Below are 25307 nucleotides of genomic sequence, written 5' to 3'. Positions count from 1 at the left end.
GTTATTTACTTTATTAAGTTTGAATGGAAACTAATATGCTGTTTACTATGGCTTAACTTTGTTTTATTCAGAAATCTCTCTTTATTTGCAGTGGATCTGTATTTGTACAATAGAGCTGCCACACCTTAAATTCATTACTTTAGACACGCTTAGAGTGGAACCAAAGTTGAGAAAAAAAATGATCATTACTTGTGCAACTATACAAGATTTTAACCTAATAAAAACTATTAAAGTTACTGCAGTAGTTCTGACATAAGTACATAAATTTATTGAATGACTTTGTTAAGCAATGTCTACCATAGTGGCGTAGATAGAGACATATCTATGACGTATCATATGGCATAGATATTTTGAACCTGCTTTGGCAGGGGGGTTGGACCCGATGATCTCTTGAGGTCCCTTCCAACCCCTACAATTCTGTGATTCTGTGATATGTAAAGTTTCAGTAATTAATAAGCCTATTAACTTTACAAGATATTTAAGTAACCTCTCCATTTGTTTCTTTTTCTTGAGATCACAAATCAGTATAAGGCAACCTTGTTATCAAAATAGAGCATGTCCCTTGAACTCTGAACACTCCCCTCATTGAGACAAAACTGTCAGACAGCTGTGTAAATCTCTTGATTATATTCTAGGGAAATGTATCATTTTCACCAAAAGTGATTGAGAAGTGCAAAGAAAATTTGATTACTACTGCGTCACCTGTGCTCTTCTGACAAAGCTTAGTTTTTAAACATGAAAACAAATCCCTAATTAGGATAATCTACGCCACTGCCACCTCTGCTGTCTTAAATGAGGGTAGGGAGGATAGTTCTTTTACCAGGATAAGCTATTCGGTTTGCCTCACTAGTGGACGTACTTTTGGATGAAAATCAAGGGAAGGACTTACTCTTAACACAACTTAAGTTACATTTCTAGTATTGGATTTCCTTTTTGTTACATTTCTAGTATTGGATTTCCTTTTTGAATGCATGGAAATCCGAAGACTAACTGTACTGAAGCTGAAATGTATTTTAGCCTTTTTTCTTCTAATAGTTGCATGTATACGATGGTGTTTTGTTTTGGAAGGGCAACATCATAGCAGTTACTTTTTGGAGAAATATAAAGGCAGCTAGTTGCCAACTACTCTAGGTGAAATTCTAGGTTATTGTGAATCACTGCTGTTTCACAAGCACAGGCCTTACACTACTGAATTTAGAATTAATTGTTGCTGAATTGGCAAGATTGAAGTGGGTGACCAGATCATTGAAAATTGAATTTCCTGCTTGGTGTTGCCTTTCCTTTTCAGTGATTGGGCTGAGGGAGAAAAAGGTCTCACAGGAAGAACCTTCCATTGCTCCAGCTTTGAAAAGTAACGTGAATATACTGCTTCTGATTCGTTTGCCAAGAGAGAAGCAGTTGCAGCAGTGGTAGTTTTATTTATTTCAATTTCTTTGTTCTTTAAGTGTCAACTAGTTCAAAGATGGCCAACTTTTCACTTTTTCCTTTGTAAACAGGTGATAATAGACTGAGAATGATTGGATATGCTTTTGGGTTAATAATCATAAATCTCTTGTGGTTTCCTATGTGCTTTTCTAGAAGTGTTCCCTTTATTTCAACACTTCAGCAAAACTTCTAAATTTTCCATAACAGTATTGAACCATGTACTTAGAAAATGTGCACTTTGCTTTTTTTCCTTCTTTGTTGTTTAAGTACAAAATTATTTTGATGGAAGTTGAGGAATTTTTCTTTATGGGGCTGGTGGGGGGGGAAAAATGAAAACTACAAAAAAACAGCTTTCATATGGAATTGACGGAAAGAATGTGTTCTTCATACAGCAAAGAGTTTTTTATTGCGCATTTAAAACATTTTTGCTCAAATTACTGTATTTTGATATTGTTTGAGAGATTTTTCTACCAATTCAGATATAACTTTGATATAAAGCACTACATAATCCAACCGCATAGGCATGTGGCTTCAACAAAATACCTGAAAAAAGATGTAATAAATGCAATTCTGGTAATTGGGCACAACAATTGAACAGTCTTAGTTTGAAATTCTGATTTGGATTAGTGATGGGTTAGATGGATATATGTATATCTATTCTGAGATGAACTTTATTAAATGGTTGGTACTTTTTAGTAAATGGCTTTCCAAGCTTTGTGTAAGTGAAACAAAATCTTTGCTAAATGACTGGGAGATCTTTTTTCAACTCTCTTAATGTTGATTTCAACTGTATAGATCATTCTTACCCCTTTAAGTACAGAACTTTGAAGTTTGCTACCTCTCTTGTTCACAAATATTTCCAGATTTGGTGAATCAAGTCTGAGAAGTCTGCTTCCCAAGGCTTTAATTTTAAGACAAAATTTTTGGAATTCCTCTCTCAGATGAAACTGCTAACTCATTTCCAGAATCAAAATTCTTTATACTCTGTTTTTCATTTGAAAATTAGATTAGAAATTAGAATTAGAAATTAGTTTTTCCTTCTAGCATTGTATTGTTAAGCTTCTAAGGGGAAAATCCCTTTGAAGAAGAGCCTGCCTAAAACTGTGGGCATCTACAAAATATATTGGAGTATTTATACCTCTTGTAACACTGGTAGCTTACCAGGCTCTACTCTGCAACAACTCAACTCTAATCAGCAGCTGGCAAAACAGTACACTTAGCAATTTAAAATAACCCATCATTGTAACAAACAGTTTTCAAAGAGGATGCTACTCAGCTGAAGTCAGTGAATACCTCAAGTGGCATTCCTCCTTTCTGTCATTGTATGAGAGTACTTTTCTATTAATTGCTGAAATTTTGATCCCTCATCTGCTAGAGCAGCACTAAACTGTTTTACCAGACCAGTGAACAATGCAGGCATAAAAGTATTAAGGGCTTTAATGGTCTACTGCTGTTGAATGCAGAGTAAGTGTGATCAGCCAATAATTGTAGCTGTGTGGTTTCACAATCTGTAATCTGTGATTCTCTTTACCCTGTCCAATTTTTTATCTTTTGTCTTCTGTTTTGGAAGATACTGAGATACTGAAAGCATGAAAATGCAGTTGTGTGTGTGAGTAAACTTTATTTTTACAGAAAACTTTGAGGTTGATCTAATATGGTTAGTTAAAAATTTCGTTTTCTTTCAATAGACTACAGTAGAGAATTCAAATATTGGGTCACTAAAGTACAGTATTCAGGTTGAGAAAATATATTTGATGTGTTTTAGTCAGTTCCTTAATTTGTTTCAGAATTAAAGCAAGTGGAAGCATGTAGGACTGTGCATGGATTAGTGTGGGGGCTGGCATTTGTAATGTGAAGAAGGTATAAATTAATTTTTTCCTCTTGTTTTGCACCTTTGTATCATAGAAATGTCCAAAATATAACTGCCTTTCTTTAGCGCAATGAGAGCTGTGCGTCTCTGCACTGTATGTTGCAGTTGAATGAGAAGCAGTAGCTGACAGGTAAAAGTATTCCTCTCAAATGCTTGCCAGACATTTTTGTCAACTCGGACTACTGGAAGAGGCTTAGCTGAATTGTTCAATGCTCAAAATTTTTATGATTAGGAAAACATTTCAAAGTTAACTTACAATTACTACTTGATTTTTCGCAAAGAGTGACGTTTGGTGATTTAAGCAACTTAGCATATCCCAGTGCTACTACATAGCATCACAGCCCTGTATTCTGCCCCAGCCTGCTTCAGCAACCATTCAGAACTGGTAGAAGCTGACGCTGCTGCAAGATGCTTCCCTTTCTGTGGCATCAATGGCATCATCTCTCCCAGGTGTCCCAGCTGCCTGATCCTGGTGTGGCAAGACAGGCACATGCCATTCAAAAAGAGTTCAAGAGTTGTTTTTGCTACTTGTGACATCACTGCTGATTCTTGGACAATTGTCACTAGAAAGCCTTCAGTTAATCAATTGGACCTTCTACCCTGTATTTAGAGTTTTAAATTACCTGTATTTTGCCAGGTTTCAAATTGCAATAGAGCAAGAAGAACAAAATTTTTATTTTTCAACATTGTAAATCTTGAGTGCTTATTCTCCTCCATATTACTGAGGTAGAAAAGTTCTTGGTTAACAAAAATGAAAATGTTGGATCTCTGTGACATAGTGCTATAATGGGATGCACAGACAGCACGCAATTGCTTCTAAATTTTCTTATGCTATCCAAAGACTTCAATAAGGGAATAATAGTCATTATGGTCTGTCATACAAATTATGTTCCAATTACTTAACTGTTTTCAAGTATTTGTTTTAACTGCCAAGCGTAGTACGTTCACAACTTTTTTTTCCCACTTGTTAGAGAGCCACAAGCCTATAAGAGGTGCTCAGCTCTCGAAAGAAGAGAGCAGCGTGATTTCGTGATTGGTATAACTTGCCTCATCTGTGTCTCCTGGTAGTGAAGACCTTGAAGTATCTTCGTGAGTGAGGTCTCAACATCATTGCAGAAAAATTACTGCCGGGCATTCAGAGCTTCTAGCTCTGTTTGGTCAGTTGTGGTATACACTACAACATTGACACCCCGTGCAGGGCTTTTCTCTGCTCCAGAACCTTCAGCCTCCAAGAGCCTCCACGGTTACAGAGCTCTGAAATTTGAGTTTTGGCTTTTAATCACGGAAGCTTGTCTGCCCGCAGTCTGTATGTTTGCCTTTCCAAAGCAAGTTTTCCTCTTTCTTGAACCGTGTATACGCTGCTTCTCCCTGAAAATAATGAAAAGCTAGTATTTTTTATAGCTTCGTGTTAAGAAATATGGCCTGTGGCTTTGCAATGAAATTTAGCTTATGAGTACAAAATTGTCGTTTTGTGAGGTGATTAAGTAGTTACTGCTAAACAGGTGAGTAGAATTACATTTTTTTTCCTCTATGTATTGAGTAATCTTGGAAAAAAAATAGCTCTGGCCGAAGCATTGTAGTGTATGTGTTTCAGAAGATTTGGTTAGTACCAAATCTTTGGTTAGTATGGCAGTGTATTCGGTAATCTACGTGTATAACTTTACTATGCCCTGCCCACATAGATGATGTTCTGCAAGTGAAAACAAACGTACTAATTATTTTGTTTGACTCCTGTCATATTGTCACAAGCCAGTGCTATAAAAAAAATAGTTAATTGTGTTTTTTTGCTTAGGCTAGCAGCTTCCTGTGTTGCCAGCATTGTGTGGGAGCATCCTGTGTGAGGGGGACGGCTCCCGCTCCTTTCAGAGAAACAAATTCAAATAGCTTCCTGCAACAAATAGTGTGTTATATGATAGATAAACATATTGGTGGTAGGTGTCCATTCAGAGTGGTATCCCTCCCCCCTTCTCCCAAGTTTACTCTTAGCATTTGATGTGTTTTTTTAAATATTTTTTTTTAAAAAAAAGCTTTTTGGTTTTGGGTGCTCATTTTGTTTGTTCATTTTTATGGAACTGACTGTGGGGTCTGAAACAAAGGATAAATGCTGGTTTATTGAGCAATGCAAATAGTATGAAGGAAGTACCGAATTTCTTTAAGGGACTATAAACTATGAAAATGATCAATGCAATGCAGTTACTGAAAACTGATTAGGACTTAGTTTCCTATAACTGTCTGATTTAAACTAAAACAAAAAAGACAGGCTTAAAACATCAGGTATTCCAGCTATAAAGAAGGTAGCACCTCTAAAATCATCCATCTCTTAGGTATTTATGCAGGTATTTAAGACCTGCAATTACTGTTACAGATACCAAATTTAAGAAGAGACATATGTAAGTCAGCATCCATTGCTTCAAAAAGTATGTTAGCTTTGTTACTTCACTGGAATCACAGTCTGAATGCTAAGAACGTTATTCAAATTAAAAAATGAAGCTGATTTTTTTTTTTTCTGCTTTCACAGAGTAAATTAATGTTGCTTTCACTTGCAAAAATAAATTAGGTCCTCATAAGTGTCAGAATGATTTTAAAATGGCAAATTAATCATAAAGGGAGATTCAGGCTGTATATCAGGAAAAGGTTCTTCACCGAGAAGGTAGGCGGACACTGGAACAGGCTCCCCAGGAACGTGGTCACGGCACTGAGCCCGCCGGAGTTCAAGGAGCGCTCTCAGATGCATGGTCTGATGTTTGGGTGGTACTGTATGGAGCCAGGGGTTGGCCTTGATGATCCTGTGAGTCCCTCCCAAATAAGGGTGTTCTTTGATTCTATAAGCCTTTGCAGTTTAGTACACTGTGATGTTTTTTCTTAGCAGCAGATACACACGTCATGAATAATATTGTAAATGGACAACTGAGGGTGTTGGTACAAAATCAACAGTGCTGAATACCTCAGGTGAAATGGCCAAACATGATTTCTTGTCTTTTTCTGTCATGTCTACTTTGCACAGTTTTTCTGATTTAGAATGCTAGCGAGTTTTGCTTTTTAAACATAGCATAAATTAATGAAGTAAAATTTCTTCCTACATTGTCAGTTTGTTACATTCATGTTTTCCACACCCAAGAAAAATAGAAATATGGTTCTTTATGTTTTAACTAGCTTTTGATTTTTTTTGCAGCATGGGGAAAAAATAGCTTTGCTTTTTTGTTGTTGTTTATTTAAATTATTATCTTTTATTTAAATAGACAGTTTGTTAATTTGGGTATTGTGCAGCTTCCTGTACTGATTCTATATCACAGTGTTCTTTCAAGAGAAAAGTTTTCTGTGTTCTGCCAGTCAAAACCAAATCATATGATTTTCTAGACAGGGGTTACACTCTCACTGAGATGTGATGTGAAGTTAGACAGCTGATTTTCAGCAGAAAAAGAAAAGACTTACCTCAGTGCTTTCAGTTAAACCTCACTAATCCTGATCTTTTTAATCACCCGAAATCCTCAAAAACCTCAGGTGATTATTGGTATTGGGTGGAGCTCTGTTCTCCAGATGAAGAATTTGAGTATGCTTTGAGAAGTTATCAGGAAGGGTAGGGGAAGGATGCCTATTAAAACTGTAAAAAAGCAAGCACACTGTGAAATAAGAGATCACCAATTTATCTGATCTTAGTTATCTGGTTCCTCTCTTAAACACCTTTAGGACAGAATCGTGTGACGAATTAGTTTACAAAATGCCATCCTGTAGATGCAAGGTCAGTTGACAACCCCAGAACTTATTTTCCCTCCCATGAGTCTGATTCCTACCATTGTAACTGTTGCACCTGTAGCTTTGTCCTATTTCCTTTGTGCATATTCCTTTTTAATTGATTTACTTTATGTAGGCTTTTAGAATATGTCAGCCTGTTTGATTTGCTAAGTCACTGTATTTTTTTTCCTTCTGGAATGCAAAATGTCAAAGTAAAAAGTTGCCCAGTAATAACATTTTCTTTATAAAGTATTTTGCTGCAGAAATACATATGAACTGGTGTAGATCATAGAATCGTAGATTGTCTTGGGCTGGAAGGGACCTTAATGTCCGTCTAGTTCCAACCCCAGTGCCAGGAGCAGGGATGCCACCCACTTCTGGCCCGCTGCGCTCCGGCCTGTAGGAGGCAGCAAAGCGGGTGAGTACTCAAGTAAATGTGTATATGTAGCATGTATTAAGCTTTCTAGACTAATGTTATTATTAATGCTTCTGCCTGTAATGAAAAGGCAAAGCAGTAGAGATTGGCTGAGTGGAAGCAAATAATAGCTAGCGTATGTTTTATTTTTATTCATCTAATTAAAAGATCAGTAAATAATAAAACTGCAACCTGAGTCTTGTGTTCAATTTCATAGTTTAAATCAATGACGTTACTTTTAAAACTATTTAAACAGCAAGGAATGGGAAAGAGTCTTAGCCGTAGGGTACACTTTTTATATTATCTCAGCAAGTGAGGAATGCAATACTGTTTATTTTAAGCTTGTGACATGCTATATAACACATCATATTTTACTTGGGAAAAAGCTTGCCTTGCCTACACTTTCTTCAAAAGTTACAGAACTTCAGCATCTGAACGTTTTTTTGAAAATCTCTGCATTCCCCACTAATCATGTTAATGGCTGGCTGGTGAATCGTTTTTTGGCTACGTGGCTCATCTATATTAACTGGAAAATAAATTCTCATTTGTAAATTTATTTGCTTTTTTGCTTAATAAACTTTATATATTTTTTTTTTCCTCTCCAAAACACAAACTGTCCAAAAGAACAGAATGCACGTGTACCTCTTTTGTATAACATGAAGTTACCTCATGCTAAGACCTGGTTTCTCAGGCTGGGTCTGTGCTATTCGATGCGGTCCCGTTTTGTACAAACCTTTCAATATTATCCATATTTTCTAGTCCAAATACAGGCCCATAAGATGTGCTGTGGTCCAAAGGTTATCACATTCATGATGCTTTTTGTATCAGGTCACAGGGTTAAAAGGAGTGTTAATTTTCAGATTCTGTTCAGAGGAGGATTTGAATAACATCCAAGTTTAGCACATATGTCCTAAAATGCTTTTTCATGTCTGAGCATTGACTGTGCTAAGTGTTTCTAACGTTGAAGCTTGACAGTAAGTGCCAGCCTAGTGGAAAGAGTTGCTTTCTCTTACGCTATAAATGAGCACTGAATTGCCTCCATCAACTGAAGATCTGGGTGGCCTGGAAAGAGCTGAAAACCACATTTACTTCCCCTGGCCTCCATGGTCTGCATAGTTATTTTCTGAGAGGGGCTTTACTGTAAATATGCAACTATTTCAAAATGAAAAAGCTTTGTGCCAAGAGGAAAGATCGTATGCTGGCATTTAGGGAAAGCTAGATGTCTGTCTGTTTTTAGGTTTCTTTTGCTTATCTGAGCCCAAAACAATCAGAAACCATTTTAAGGTTATAAAATTTTACCCTAATAGATGATCAATCTTAAAATTTTGCTTGATAGAGAAGCCTGAAATCGAGCTTGATCATTGCTGTCCAGTTACACCTTCTCTGCTTTCAGCATGGTGGTATGTTACATTTCAGGACTGCTGTTTCTTGGGCACCCTGAAATCCATCTTAGTGTTTTCAAGTGTAACATTCTTAAAAAAAATAAATTTATATATATATTATGCATGTTCAGACTTCCAAGTATTACTTTGCTGATACTTGATTGTGGGGGGGCAGCATCAAGTGCATGAAGATGTACAGAACTACAGAATATATTGTTCTAGTGAAATTTTCTTAGTAGAGCAATAGAAGAAAAATGCAGTCTTGTAATATGGATGGGCCATGAAGTTGCTCAGAGGGCTGGAGCACCTCTCCTATGAAGAAAGGCTTTTCAGTACTTAAAGGGAACTTACAAAAAAGATGGAGAATGACCCTGCTCAATCAGATAATGACGGGATGAGAGGGAATGGTTTTAAACTAAGAGAGGGGAGATTTAGATTGGAGGTGAGGAGGAAATTCCTCACTCGGAGGGCGGTGAGGCACTGGCACAGGTTGCCCAGAGAGGCTGTGGATGCCCCATCCCTGGAGGTGTTCAAGGCCAGGCTGGACGATGCAGGGTGGCATCCCTGCCCATGGCAGGCGTTGGAACTAGGCGATCTTTAATCTCCCATCCAACCTGATCCCATTCTGTGCCTCTGTCCCATGGCAGTAGTGGGTAAGTTCATCATGCTGGAGGGAAAAAGCCTTGCTGGACAACATTTAGGGTATATAGAAGTATTCAGTTTGGTTATTGAGCAGTGAGAAGTATTTGAAAGTGTCTATGATCACTTGAGCCTTGTGGGAGGGGCAGTAACTTCTGCGACACATCTTTAACTGGCCAGTTTGTTGTATGGAGCTCAAATCACACCTTCAGAAGTAGCTTTTTATTTTTGTTCTATTATTATTATTTAATTATGGAGCAGTTTCAGCAGCATGGCAGCTGCTGTTTGCAATAGTCTTTAGTTGGTTTCCTGACGAAATCAGTGCTAATTAGCCTCCTATTTGGAGGCAATCTCATTGCAGGAGTCAAGAGAAGAAACTTTATCCCTGCTTCTGTAAGGTGAATCTTGGTTTTAGAGTAGTGTTTAGGCACAGTTACTCGGACTTCTCCCCCTGGCTGGAGCTGAGAGGTGCAGAGAGGTCCTTGCAGACTGCTGGGAGCCACAGGTGCATTGCTGAGCTGCGCTTGCTCTTGCTGAACAGCTGCACAAGCTGCAAGAAGTAGAGATCTCTTTCAGGAGCCGTTAAGGAAAATAAAGTATTTAAGCCTTGTTCCATGTAACCTAAGGTATGAAATAATTGTTTGCATTAACTACAGTCTGTGAGTGAAAGTGACTTTTGTGATATGGCAAGGCTTGCAACTGATGTGTAATACAATTACATCAGATACATTTGTGGTGGGGGAAAGCTTATTAGTCATTTACTTTTTGAAATTAAAGGAATGCTTGTGTTGTATTTGACTTCCCTCAAAATCGATCGAATTATTAAATAGTGATGTGCATCTATTTTAAATAATATTAAATAGTTTATTTAACATGATGGGAATGGAGAATATCAAATTGAAAAATAATACGGTTGCTCTGATAGAATACTTTTCTGTCATTAACAAAACCTAACCGTGGAGTAAAACTTCACAAATATCCCCTGATGACAGTACGGGTTTCAGAGTATTATATTCATAAAAAAAATAGATTTCTAGATCTTCATAATACACAAAGATTCTGTGTAGCTCCATGTATTTCCCATGTCTTCCTGGAAGTATTATGTTCCAAAAGCTGTTCCAGATTTTATGCAGGCTGAGGTTTGGTACTTGTGACTGAGAAATATAACAGAAGCTGAAATATGAAATGGTGAAATAACATATCTCTGTCCGCAGCCAGTTTCAAATAACAATTTCTGAGTTTTTGAATATAGAAGTCAGAACGTAGCATAGCTTAGGATTTGAAGTTTTGCAATTGGAAAGGGTAGACTACAATATTTTATAGTATACCTCTGTTATAAGTGAAATTGAGGACCAACTTTATAGGCACCAATTTTGTTAGATTGTGACAACATAAGAAGATACCAAAAATCTTAATTGTGGGAGGAATAAAATCCACAAATGCTTAAATACGCTTTTCTTTTTGTAACAGGTGATTAAATTTGTGTGAACCACTGATTTAAAGAACCATTAAATTCCCCCTTTCATCTAATTCATCTAATAATTTATTCCACTAAGGAAAAGTCAAAACAAGAAACATGATTGTGATGAAACTGACTTTTTTCAGAATTAATCCACACCAATTTTTTAACATCAAGAATGCTTTTCTTTTTTATTTTGAAATTTCAGGAGCTCCAATTTCAAAGACTTACCAGAGAACTGGAAGTGGAAAGGCAAATTGTGGCTAATCAGCTAGAAAGATGTAGGCTTGGAGCAGAATCACCAAGTATCGCCAGCACAAGGTACAAGTCCTGATGACTTTACTTTCATGTGTCCCATGAGTTAAAGGGCTTCTTATGTCCTATATACATATGTTTCCACTGATAGTTGTTCACCTTCCATTAATATCTTAAGTATAAAAAAATGTAGATTTGCTATAAAGAGTTGTGAGACAGTTTTAAAAGACCTCTTTAATCATCGATTACATTCTCAGTATAGGGTGTGTAAAGCTTTAATTGCACTTTAAGTATGTTGAAGTTTGCTTTTAAGATTCAGCCAAAGAGAAATGCAGTAGACTTATAAATATTTGTATCAAACTAACAGTGCTAGTTAAATGCAGTAATCCTTATAATTTCGTTTTTCCTGAATTAGCTGCCTAGTTTCATCTACCTCTTCTGAAATACTTCCCCATTACATTTGTTTTCAGGGAATATCTTGCTGTAATTTTACTGTTAGCATATTTTAAGCACTGTGAAACATACCTGATATATTTAATGTATAATGATAATAACTGTAGCAAAGCATTTCATTTAAGTTTCATTAACATTTTTATAATAAGTATGTTTTTTTTTCAATTCCTTAGAAAACTTTTAAACTCTTAAATGTATTTGGGTGTTTGTTCATTTGAAATACGTTAAGTGATCGGTAGCTCTTGATTCTGAAAGGGCTGATAACAGTGCATTCTCTTATGAAGCACTTACACCTGCATTTCAGGTTGCAGCATACTTCATGTTGACATGTATAGAGAGAACGTGCTCTGAGCATTATATATCTTTTTTTCCTTGATTACTGTTGTTTTTGTATACTTTCAGCAGTAAACTTAGGTGTCATTTTGAAGTATTTCCTTCTGAGGTCATGATGCACATTTCTGCAAATTAAATAGAAAGTTGATCCTACAAAACCTTAAGAAATGGGACATGATTATTTGCAATAAATAAATAATTTTAAAAAATCCTGTGTAGCAGCTAACACAGTTGTTTTAATACATCTTATTACCTTGGCTTAAGGTGTCATTTGACAATGTTGTTCCCAGCATGAGAACTTCTGTTTGAGAAACTTTGAAATATTCAGAAATATTCCTTGGACAAGATGACTATTTTATACCTTTCCTGTTTGCCCATCCTTCCTCCAGATCCAAATATTTCTGCAGTTACAGTTCAGATTTTGGCTTTGAAAGCTTAAAAAAAAAATAAGTTCTTATGGAAGAATAAGTAGAAAGCCCCTATTATTATAATTTATGCCTACAGATACCTCTCATTCAGTCTTGAATCTCCTAATATCCAATTTCAGAGAATTTGCCTGAGCAGTATAGAAGGAAAAATGTTTTCTAAATTTGCTGTATAGGGATGTAGAGAGCAAAGAGCACTAGAATTAGCTTATCCCACAAATAAAATTGTGTAGTTTTTGAAGTAATGTACAATTACCAGCATCTACACAATGAGTTAGATACTATACTTTTATCATTTACCAAGATGAAAAACGTAATTTATAGCTTCTCAGAGTCATTTGGTCTTTTATTTGCTCTTTATGGCTAAGCAACGTTTGTATGAAAAAGCTGATGAAAGTGTAGGGGGAGAAAACATTAGCACATAAGTTGGTTTGTTATATATTTTGGTATGAGAACATCTGTGACTCTAGGTAAACTCTTCAAGCACTTGTTTTCAGGGCCATAAAAATTTTATTAATAACTATGGAAAAATGAAACATTTTAAAATAAAAATTAATTATAATCTTAATTTTTACAGACACCCTTACCTTCTCACCGCTGTTCTACTTTCTCTAATTTTTTCTTATCCCAGCTGAATCTAGTCTCATAAAGATAAGAATGCAATGCTACGCTTTTTTTTTTTTTTTTTTTTTTACTGAGGGACACTGAATTACAACTTGATTTGCTCAAAACTTTGAGATGCGTGTGTCTTTAGTTAATATTTTGGCTTATTCTTTAATGTGGCTGTGCTTTTTAAGAGATGTGTGAGAAGCTGAAAGAAAAATTCCATATTAGAATCAGATGCTTCCATTTCTGCACAAAGCATGGCTTCCAGTGGAGTTAGGGGTGTTGAAAGAATCAAAGTAAAACAGTAGCTTAGAGGAGTGCCATGGCAGACACAAATGCAACTGCAACACTTAAACCTGCATAAAAATAAATAAATAAATACAAATGTGTGGTTCCCCAAACTGGGTGATGTGAATGTCTTGCAAAGGCTGACAACGGATTAAATAAACGTGAAGAGGGCATCTGAGGCATAGAAAAGCTTGGAAACTGAATGCTTTGGGGATGGTGAACAGCCTGCTCAAAGACACACAGAAAAGTTAAGCATCTAGGCAGCAAGATAATGTTTCTCCCAGACAGATACAGGAGTTTTCTAATACGGCCTTATTTGGGAGGGGGGGCGGGACAAAAATGCGTCTTATACTGCACACACTTCTTTATTTTTACCCTTTTTTCAGGTTTTCTGCCCCTGAGCAAATCAACAATGCTTTGTTTCAAAGATAATGCTTTAATCTCCTTTTAATGCGGTTAAAACGTTTGGGAGCATTTGATGTCGGAAGTCCAGCTGAAGGCTTTTTTGACTTCAGTGATGTGGCAATGCCTCTAACTTACCACTTCTAAACTGGTTTCTGGCAAGGCAGCACTGGCCCAGAGGTAGTGCTGCTTGCAAAAGAGACGCTGACCCCAAGTCACAGGTACATCTGTGGCAGTATGCGTCCATCTAGGTTGTTGCCGCTTGGGCTTTAATCTGGTCTGCGCTTCAGTCAAATCATCCCTTGAGCCAGCTCATCACCCAGTTGCACAAGTGCCAGCTCAAGAGAAGTCTCCTAATAGCTGGTGAGAGAATGGGGAAATGCAACATCAGTGGCTTAAACCAAGTTAAATCTCTGCAGCTAGTACACAGCTAGTACCTGTGGCCTCTCATGTGGTCTTTGTGGCTGTGAGCCTAGACGCTCGCACAAGATGGAGCACGCTCCATGCAGATGTAGGCATGGTCTGCAACTGTGCACCTGGATAAATCCATCTGGAGGTAGGCACCGCACCGATGATGAGACTGCAGCTGACCGTGAGCTCGCCTGAGAAGGACTCGTGTTGCTGAGGAATGGTTCATTCTGCTACTGCTAGTCCTTAAGAAATGTGTTTGTTGCTTTGTACACATGAACAAAGCAAAACAAACTGATGGTACTTGCAGTTTATATTTGTTAGGCTGTTGCAAGCCTGTATTACACCTATATTCTAAATGCAAGCAACACATAGGAGTAGTAGTTGGCTGTTTTACTCTCTAAAGGAGTATGAAAGTTGACAACAGCGGCAGATCTGCAGGTACGAAGGAACTGTAATGTGGGTGGAGAAGGAAGCATTAGTTCAACTGCCCTGGATTCCAAAATGTTTTTATTTTTGTGTACGTGTAGGTTATTGCCTGTTAAAATGCTTTCTTCTCATAATATTTATAAATGGGTATTGTCCTCAAGCTTTTCTAAGATCTTTCATGCCATCCCATTGCATGTGAGTATTAAATATTTTTATGCGTTACACGCTCCAAGATTGGAGATGGGAGGCTGGGAAAAACAACGCAAAGTTTCAGTTTTATCTTTTTACTTCTTGTGTTGTGTTATAACATGCACAAGTTTCTATGAGGAAGCCACCAGGCTGTTCAGCCTCCCATACAAGCACAGATGCAGACAGCATTGCAGCTAACTTGCCATCTGCAGTGTTACTCAGTCGGATTCAGTTCTGAGCTGCCAGGTGTGTTGGAGTGCATGCTGATGCAGGTAGATAACAGTATGTGTCAGGGGTCAGCAGTCAGACTTGCTTTACAAAAACGCATTGCCTAACCTCTCAGGTGGGAGTTGGCCAAATGACTCGCACAGAGTCGGTTCATCTTACTCTTTTCATGAGTCACTGTGTGCAGCTCTTGAAAACTGAATGTTTTTGGGAACCAAAAGGTTCAATTTATTATTTTAAGTGCAAAATACTACACTCATAATAGCACCAAAAAAAAGTGGCATAAAAGGCACACTAGACATGATCATTTAAAGAATACAGGTCCTTTTGACAGTGTGGTAAACAGTCAAAAATTAACACTTCAAGTACTGAATATACTGAATTGATCAAATTTGAGTTGTAATGCACCTACCTGAACTCTTTTGCGTTTTGTAAAATGAAATTAATGTTGTAGCTACTAGGATGGTTTATTTTCTCTGCTTTATGTAGCAGATAATTGGTATTGGAAAAAAGGGGTTAAAATACTATGTGCACTTTCTGCGGTACTGTAAAATATTCCACAGTGATTCTGTAAAATAGCGCACTTTCTAATTGAGCACTGATCGTTTTCTTTGAGATGAACATGTATTGCATTTCATGCTCATATGTTCTTTCTTTTTTTCTACAAGTGGGAGAATGCTTATAAAGATTGTAAATAGGGCAAGTGGTTTTGCTTGAAAGTCAGCGCATCATTGTGTTACACTGGGTAACTTTTACTCCACTTGAGGAGCAGTAATGGGTGAGACACTTCCAAATGGTGCACCACCCCCGTGCTCGGGGCGTTCCAGGGCATGCAGCAGCAAGTTTGTCCCAACAGCACTGACCTCTGCTCACTCATTATTCTTACAAAAACCAGTTTGTTCATATTCATGTTCATTTGTTCATATGACACATCAAGTATTTCAGACTTTGCAAAAGGTGTATTTGAAATTGCTTGCGTACATGATGTCACCAAACTTTCATGGCACGTTTTAAGCACCATAAAGTTTACTTTTATAATCAGTATGTGCTTCGAGGGGGTATGGGGACGGGGGTGTTAGGTAGGAATTTCAGTTATTTATTTATATACACTAATTTTACACTTACTGGAATTCGAAAATAAATCAATTGAAGGCCTACATTAAGTTTAAAAGAAATAAAAGATATACTTTAATTTTCTTTGTTGCAGAGCATCAGTGCACAATAATCATAGAATCATAGGAATCACAGAAGGGCTCGGGTTGGAAGGGACCTCACAGATCATCCAGTTCCAACCTCCTGCCATAGGCAGGGATGCCACCCACTAGGTCAGGTTGCCCAGGGCCTCATCTGGTCTTGAACACCTCCAGGGATGGGGCATCCACAATCTGTGCCAGTGCCTCACCACCCTCCGAGTGAAGAATGTCCTCCTAACCTCCAATCTAAATCTCCCCTCTTTTAGTTTAAAACCATTCCCCCTTCTCCTGTCGTTATCTGATTGAGTAAGAGTCGCTCTCCATCTTTTTTATAAGTCCCCTTTAAGTACTGAAAGGCTGCAGTGAGGTCACCCCAGAGCCTTCTCTTCTCCAGGCTGAACAACCCCAGCTCTCAGCCTTTTTTCATAGGAGAGGTCAGTCCAGCCCCTTGGTCAGGATTAAACATATCCAATAGTATTTAGCTAGGTAGTGAATAATTTCAAATCATGATGTCCTAGTTGATCATTGTAGAGCTGTTGAAAGAAAATTTGAGGCACATATAGTAATATTGCATTTATCATAACACTTCAGAAAAGATGATGATAAATTACATCAGTAGTATTTAGCAAGGAACTACTTGTGTTAGGTAAAACAACCAGTTATCAGGTCCCCTCATGGTTGCTGATGTTAAACATTTCGGAGGGAGTAACTGTCTCTGTTGCAGAATGAAGGAATGTCCTTTTATTAGAAGTTGGTCCGTGTCATGATTGTTTTAGACTTCACATTCTTATTCAGTGTATTATCAATCCTTTTATCTACTTGTAAGGTTTCTATTCTCTTTATTACAATAATTTCATATAAAGGTATGGTTTTTATTTTAATACTCTTCAGACTGTAATGATATCTTGTGATTCTGATTTCAGAACGTAAGAATGGATTGTGTTAGTCTTCTTTGTTCTCTTGTAGGTTAAAAAAAATATTGTATGTCTCTTCCTCTGTCGGTATTATTTAATTATACTCTGAAATGTCCTTACTTTAGAATTGTCTCAGGAAATGAACTCATTTTTCTTATCTTCCATTTCAGCTATTTCCCTTGTAGAAAGAATAACAAGACCAGAACCATTAGTTTGTGTAACAACATTAACAATTTTTTCTATATTTTTCATGTTTTCTTCAAAACCTAAATTCTAGTTACTTTTTTACTGTACCCACATCCACTGATATCTCCTGCTTGTACGTTTTCTTACTTGCTACACAAGATTTTAGGTTTTCAGGTCTTCAGGCTGTCCTGAGAATGTAAATATAGCAAAAATCATGTTCATAGGCACTTTCATTAGTGGTTAAGTTGGACATAAAACCTCTGTCGTATATGAGCTGGTCCAAATATTCCCATCTTTGCCTGTAACCATTACATTTCTTCTCATAATGCTTCCCATTCAGTCATCCAGGTGAATTATTCTCAGGTTTTTAATAAACTAATCTCACTTCCAGATTTCAGTAGTGTGTGCAAAGGTTCTTAAACACTGCTGCTAGAAGAAATTCTGGGACTACTCTACAAATATTTTTTGACATTAAAAATAAGTGTTCGGGGTTTTTTTTTGGTATGAGCAATTTTCTAATCCTACGGGTGTTTTGTTTTTTTTTAGTTTTGTTGTTTTTTGAATTTATCTTGGCTAGTCAGTTATCTAAATGAGTTTGTCATAGGCTTTGCAAGAAATTTTTAAAGATTTTAAAGATTTTAAAGTAAATAGATAGGCTTGTTGCTTTTCTTTCTTTTCTGTTCTGTTTTTAGCCAAACAGTTGAAGTAGATTAAAGATGTAGGCTTGTCTTTTCCAAAAGTTGTCTTGGCTTGCTGCTGTCATGGAAGCTGGCATGTTTTTAATTGATTTCAAGTAACTAATTGAAAACTCAAATATTTAATATGTTCAGTATCACCTTCTGCACCTTCTAAAGGTAGCACCAGAAAAATAATTGTTTACAATGAGGGACTGATGTGTTTTACTGGTAGCAACTGAAACACCTCCTTAAGTTCTTTGAGAATTCTTTCCTCTAGGAGTCTATATTTAGTTTTAGCACTACATTTTTAACAGTTGGTCCCTAGTGAGGAACCACTTGGAGTGGTTTGGAGATTTTTCCATCAACCTCTGAGGATGATTGTTTTTAAGTATTCACTTGGATCTTCTGTGGTGTTCTCTGTTTCCCTTATATGTATGCTTTTAGTTCATTGTGAACGAATATGGATTTTCTATGGTTTTTTATCTGATAACCAGAGCAAATAAGGAACTCTTTCTCTTCTTTCTCATGGCGCTTTGCTTAGATACTCTGTTTACCCAAGCAAACAACAAAAAAAGTAGAAAGATAACTGAGATTTATGTATTAAAAGTTTTTAAAATTTATTTTACATTCTTTTACTTTTTACTCAACTTGTAAATAATGTTGCATTATACTTAGGAGCAGAGGTAACAGCAGCCTACATCTCCCTACTTTCACTCTCGTACAAGTTTTTTTGTGCCAAGTATTGGCACACAATATCCAAGTATTCCATGCCCAGGAATTTTGGAAGTCATCACATTCTCTAGCTGTTCTTTCTCAAGTGTAGAGTCTTCCGCAGCATTTCTAGGTCATCAAAAGCTATTAAAATTTTGGACAATGCAATATATTAGATATTTTATAAGTTGTAGTTTACCAAATGACTTCAGGAAGCATTATAGAGTTCCCTACTCTAATGTCTAGGACCTGAAGAGTCACTATATTACCAGTCAATCCATCATTTAATAAGTCTTTTTAAGATGCTTAGCTTAGCGAGTGGGTGAGCACAAAGCAAGTAACTTGAGATACAGAAGGCATCACTTCAGGCCTGGAATGCTGAATACTATGTCTTTCCTTTGGCACTTCAGCAGTGGCACTCAGGCAGCATCAGCTGCTCATTTAAAAGTGCAGAGTATGCTATCACTTGTCTTGAATCCACAGAAATTTAAGAAGGTTGATTTTTGCATGTCTACACTGAAAATAAATGAAAATTGTGAAGTTTCTTGTTACACCTCTGGTGTTCATATTTCGGTTTGTTTTCTGTGTATGCAGACTGTCAGCATTTCTGAAGTTCTGTCAAAGCTTTTGAATGCCAGTAGAACTGAGTAATTTTGCTTTTTATGCATTTTGATTGCTGGTTTTCAAATATTAAAAAAGAAATGCAGTTTACTGGTGAGGTGCTCTGCTGATAAATTGAAGAGTGAGCTGCATATGCGAATATTTACATTTTTATCCAGTGATTGACTGGGCTTTGAAGTAGGATTGTTAGTTTTCTTGCGAACGCTCATCTACCACAGACTGAGACACAGTAAGTGACTGTCTGCCAGCTGAGTCGTGGGAACTGCTCGTGCAAGTGCTCGTGCACACTGACCTGAGCTCTGGTGGGCAGTGGTGATGAGTCAGTAGGACGTATTATCCAGTCAGCCACTGAAAACTTTTTACAGCTGAAGCACTGGAAGGGCGCTGTGTGCTGTGGTAGTTACTACAGTGTGTTGTTCACCTAAAGCAGTGCTTGAAGGACAGTCAAACATGTGAGATCTCTGCGTCTTGAACGAGTGGTGCCCAGCACAGGCAGTGCCCCGCTGCGGGGCCGTTCCCCTGCCCGCCCCAGCAGCTGCAGGGCTGGCCGGGCCGTGTCGCCCCTCTGCAGCGGGATTCAGCCTGGAACAGCGTCCTGGGATAGGTGGCCAAATCTGGGTGTAGCGCCCAAGGGGCAGCTTCCCAAATTCCTACTCAGAGCCCTAGTGCTTGCCTTAATCAGCTGAAGACCTCTCCCTGTGAGTCATAGGACCGCTTGCTCTTCTTGCACTTTGGTAGCAGAGCTGTTCGGTTCTTGTGTGTGGGATGTACGATGCCTATAGTACTCTGTACGGTGACTGGCAGAGCGGGTGCAGGAGTTAGGCGTACTGTGGAAAGCAAGAAGATGCCTATCAGAAAAGCTGAGGACTGGAAATTAGTTTGAAAATTTATCTTTAGTTATAATATTTGTGAAAACTTATGCTAACCTGTGTCATCAAAAATATAGAATCACATTATACTGATTTTGGTGGTTGCTAGTTACTAGTAATGTGTGTTACAGTCTATGGATTTTAATATATGCCCCCCTTTTTATTCTTCAAATCTGCCTCTGCCAAGAATTTACAGTTATCTACATCTTTAAGCCTTCATACTGCTTATAACTGTGAATGTATTCTTGATGTAGATACTTAAAATGGAAGATAAAAAACAGGTAAAACAACACGTTCTGTCTTAACAGATGCTTAAATTTGGACTGGTAGCTCTGGCTAAGCAACAAGCACACATCCGTGTGAATTAACCATCTCCCTTCCCCCCCGCCCCCCCCCCCCAATAGTATAATGCTTAACAAAAATTAGAAATCTACAACTTTCTTAAAGTTTTGTATTTCATTTGTACCATTTTCATCCCATGGATGGGTACTGTAAGAGATGTGGCTGGACCAGCCAGTTCTGCCTTTAAAGTGTGGCCAAGCTGTTAAACTGCCACAGCTGTTTGAGATGAATGTTCATCACCTTATCTAACTTTGAAATCCAAAGCTGGAAAGTGTTTCTCTGAGAGTTATTGCTTGAAGAATGTAAAATGGTGGTAGTGATACTTTGTATGTTTTGTTTCACAATGACTTCATATGAAACCTTTTCCCTTTATCGGATTTTTTTTCCAGACTAGCAGCTAGTTCAGTTTTGTGTCTACGACATAATAAGCTTTGAAATAAAACTGTAAGGTGTCAAAGAAATGATCTGAAATTAAGAAAGGGGTTAAAAAGAAATGCACGTACATAGGAAATAGCAGTAAGAACAACACCAAGAAAGCAAAGGATCCTAAAAATGAATCATGGAATCATAGACTGGTTTGGGTTGGAAGTGATCTTAACTATCATGGGTGGGGACATCTTCCACTAGACCAGGTTGCCCAAAGCTGCATCCAGCATGGCCTTGAACACTTCTAGGGGGATTGGGCATCCACAACTTCTCTGGGCAACCTCACTTACCCTCAGAGTAAAGAATTTCTTCCTAATGTCTAACCTAAATCTATCCTCCTTTAGTTTAAAACCTTTATCCCTTGTCCTATTGTTACATGCCTTGATAAAGAGTTTGTCCCCAGCTTTCCTCTAGGCGCCGTTTAGGTACTGGAAGGTCTATAAGGCTTGCTGCTATAAGGTCTCCCTGGAACCCTTTCTTCTCCAGGCTGAACAACCCCACCTTTCTCCTCCCAGGAGGGGTGCTCCACCCCTCTTAGCTCTGTGGCCCTCTGGACCTGCTCTAACATGTCCTTCTTGTGCTGGGGGCTCCGGAGCTGAACGCAGCCCTGCAAGCAGGGTCACACGAGGGCAGAGCAGAGGGGGACAATCACCTCCCTCGATCTGCTGCCCGTGCTGTTTTTGATGCAGCCCAGGATATGGCTGGCTTTCTGGGCTGCAAGCGCACATTGCTGCCTCGTGTCGAGCTTCCTGTCAACCAACACCCCCAAGTCCTTCTCAGGGCTGCTCTCAATCCATTCTCCACCCAGCCTGGTTTTGTGCTTGGGACTGCCCCAGCCCAGTGCAGGACCTTGCGCTTGGCCTTGTTGAATGTTGTGAAGTTTGCACAGGCCCATCTCTCAAGCCTGTCCAGGCCCCTCTGGATGGCATCCCTTCCCTCCAGTGTTTCAACTGCACCGCACAGCTTCATGTCATCCACAGACTTGCTGAGGGTGCACTCAATCTCTCTGTCCCTGTCACCAATAAAGATGTTAAGTAATACTGGTATCAGTGCCGACCCCTAAGGAACACCAGGGGTTGGAATCTATTGATTTCAGGAAAATGTGTATGCATCTTCCGTCTTCAGTAATATACGTGTCATCTTTATCTAAACTTAAGATATCTGTGCTTCTCTACTCTTCCTTGAGGGTAGAGAAGCCTTGCAGAGAGGTCCTGACTCTACGTTGGATACTCTTCAAGTCTTTCCAGGTCTCTCTTGTACTGGGGTCCCAGATCTGGCCACAGCACTCCAGGTGCAGCCTCACCAGTGCCGAGTAAAGAGATGATGTGAGATGAGCCAGGAGAACCTCAATCTGGAGTTCTTCAGCTGTAACTTTACACACCAAGTTTCCGCCTAGTAAACTATCCTGCTTTATGTGCTTTGTAAAGAGAGAACAAGCGTAGCATCCCAAAAAACTCTAATATTGGCCATTCTCTTCCACCATCTATGATATATAGTAAAAATTTTGATACTACCTAGCTCTGAAGCTGGCTATCAGGTGCTTGAAGCTTGAATTTGAATTCTTCATTTCTTTAAATTTCAGTTTAGTTTGTGCTCGTATGCATGCTTAACACTTCTCTACGCAACTATGTTGTCTCTCAGAAAAGTTCCTTGATGATTATTTTATGTTTACTATTTTACAAAATAAATATCTAGTATTGTTGATGTTGCTGTGCTAAAATATTTTTTGTAATTGGTAGCTGTGGTAGAAAGGCAAAATAAATAATACTAATTCAGTAATAGATGCATCTTATCCAACATCACAGTTGCATGCTGATATATAGACAAAATCTGATGGAGTTGCCCATATTTTCTTCTGAATAGATTTTTGTTTGGAAAATACTAGCTTATAATCATTGCAAAATGATTTAATACTCCAAGTTTGATAATTGATATGTAGAGCAAGGAAAGAGTGTTTTTAACTTTGAAAAAATGTAATATATGGATGAATTTTCTGTCTGCAAAGATAGTCATGCATTAGTAGTGTATCAACATGTGAAAGAATGTCTTGTAGCAGAAACAAAATGGTTAAGATAGTTAAATAATGTTAATAAATGTAAAATAACGATTTGAAAAAGACAATCTTGTAAAATAGTTGTTTCTTAAGACATCTGTTTAACCTTGATAATGGAAATACCTGTTTGCGCTTAGAGGTCGACGTGTTCTGGTATGTCAAATGTGTTCACTTCTTATCATATACAAAGGATCAAAATTCCCTCTGGAAAACTGGGAAGTGAAACAATAGTAATATCTGCAGGTTCCATTTCTGTTCAGTTATTCAAATTGCATTACACGGAAATTCAAAATGCTCTAGAGTTGTAGTTCCCAAACTTTTTTGCTAGACCCTACCATGAGCCGTGAATGCTCCTGTTTTTGAAGTTGTTCGCTTACTGCTAATCATATGCACATGACTGTGAAATTCTACTTTATACTATTTATATCATCACACCTTAAATAAGAAGTGCATATCATAAGACATGCTCTTACCTGTCCTGTTGCAGAGAGGTCACGCTCACTGATAATTTACAATACAGTAAGTTACAGGGAATTTCCCATGATAAATACAAAGTAAAAATCAATAGCCAAAGGTTAAATTGTCAGGTATAAAGAGCTACAGAGTATTATTTACAGGGGCTATTGAAACTTTGTCTGCTGTTTTTTTTTTTTTTTTTTTTTTTTGTACAATTTTATATGCTTTGGTTTAAAAAATATGTAAAAATAAAGAAGAAATTCAAACTAGATACGTGGTTCTTTTTTGTGATAACTTTTTTTCTTTCTGCAGCTCTACTGAGAAGTCATTTCCTTGGAGATCACCAGGTATTATCTTTTATGTGTACATTTTGCTTTAAACCCGCAAACCTGTATTTTCTTGGCATTTATTGCTTGTTTTGATGTGAACTGAACATTAGCAGCAGCACTATGTATCTTTTTCAAATATCTTTTCTAAAGTAATATTAATGTACTTCCTTACATGCAGACTTATGTGTTCCTCTGTTACTGTAAAAGGTTATTTTGGCTTAAATACCGATAGTTGCAGGTATTTTCCTTACATCTTTTTGTGCCTTTTGAATTTTTGTGTGATTTTGTGAACAACAAAAGCCTTGTATATTTACAATTAATTAAAAATTAATTTTGAGTCTTCCTCTTGGCAGGTGAGGATCATGGAAAAAATACTGTTCATTTTAAGCTTGAAGACTTTTTTCCTTTTTACAGATATTATGTAACTGAGAGATGCTCCAATAAAAAATACTCTCAAAAAAAACTTTGCTTCTCTTTTTGTATCTCAGGATATCCTGAACTTTCTTTCCAAAATAAGAAAAATTAGTCTTGTAGTACTTCTACATCTACTCTTGAGTATATTAGATGAAAGGGGATAGGACTGTATCTTTCACGTGGCATTCAACTCTATAAGCCAGAAGGATCAGTTAGAACAATCCGATGTGATCTTGACAGATCAGAGCATTTAACCAGTGAGGTTTCTTGCGTCAGTTAAAATATTTAATGATTGAAGAGTCAATCACTGAACAGTTGGTATTCTTTTCAGAGTGATGAAGTGTATATGCAGAAGTCCACACCACACAGCAGAGCTAGAAATAGGACCTCAACTCTTTCAACTACTTTGCACTAGATTGTGGTTTTTTAATTCAATCGTATACTTTTGAAAGAATGCCATGTTAATCAAAACGAGTTGAATGTAATAAAAACGCAGTTAGAATTTTAGGTAGCTTATTAAAAGTTTATCAGCTAAGCTCTGCACAGTGTTAATATATCTTTCTGTAAGTATGTGTGCAGTTTTAAGAACTATCCAATATTTTGCCTTACAAAGAATAACACATCATAATGATATGCTTGTTCTCTAAAATGTATTTATAATTATGATAATTATGACTACTTTAGATAAATCCATCTCTCACATTATCTCCTTTCCTTTACCCCGTATGTTTTTTGGTTTTATTTAGAGATTAAACTCTTAAACCCCATGTAATTGTATTTGCATGGTTTCAATTGCTGTTACGTTATCATCTCTGTTGATGTGAGGCAGTTGTATTAGTTTTTTTTCCTTTCTTTTAAGCTTGTTTTTTCATGTAATTGAGAAATTACTATTTCTTTATTAATTTTTCTTTCATTCTGAAAATTATTTTTGTGTCCTTTTTCTTATATTATTTCCCTTGGTTCTCTAATGTTCCAGTTCACAACTGGTAAAGATATCTTCTAACAGATCTCAGTCTACATTACTGATTTTTCTAAGCCAATTACATTCCATTTTTTTATTTCCTCCACAGTTTTTCCTGTAGCTTATTCTTAATCTATTGTTTTTTCTCCTTGACTTTCTATTAATTTGTCTTTTTCTTTCTTTCATCTATCCAGTTCTCATTTTTATCTTATCCTTTATC

The 25307-nt window shown here is 37.4% G+C and overlaps 1 protein-coding gene across 27 annotated transcripts in view; it reads left to right on the top strand.

The window, feature by feature from the left end:
• PKP4 (plakophilin 4) overlaps window positions 1-25307 on the top strand; it is a 91576-nt gene that overhangs the window by 25232 nt on the left and 41037 nt on the right. For 20 of the 27 annotated variants that reach the window (XM_083841663.1, XM_083841664.1, XM_083841660.1 and 17 more), the window contains 2 exons: window positions 11131-11243; window positions 23696-23730. In XM_083841663.1, the coding sequence (XP_083697789.1) occupies window positions 11131-11243; window positions 23696-23730 (148 nt within the window). The remainder of the gene's footprint in view (window positions 1-11130; window positions 11244-23695; window positions 23731-25307) is intronic. The other 7 variants (XM_083841669.1, XM_083841672.1, XM_083841667.1 and 4 more) reach the window with 1 other exon arrangement.

This window comes from Anser anser (assembly GCF_964211835.1).
Source record: "Anser anser genome assembly, chromosome: 6".
Taxonomy (NCBI): Eukaryota; Metazoa; Chordata; class Aves; order Anseriformes; family Anatidae; genus Anser; species Anser anser.
Note: the sequence above shows the minus strand (reverse complement) of the source record. Positions and strands in the feature narration are given on the sequence as shown.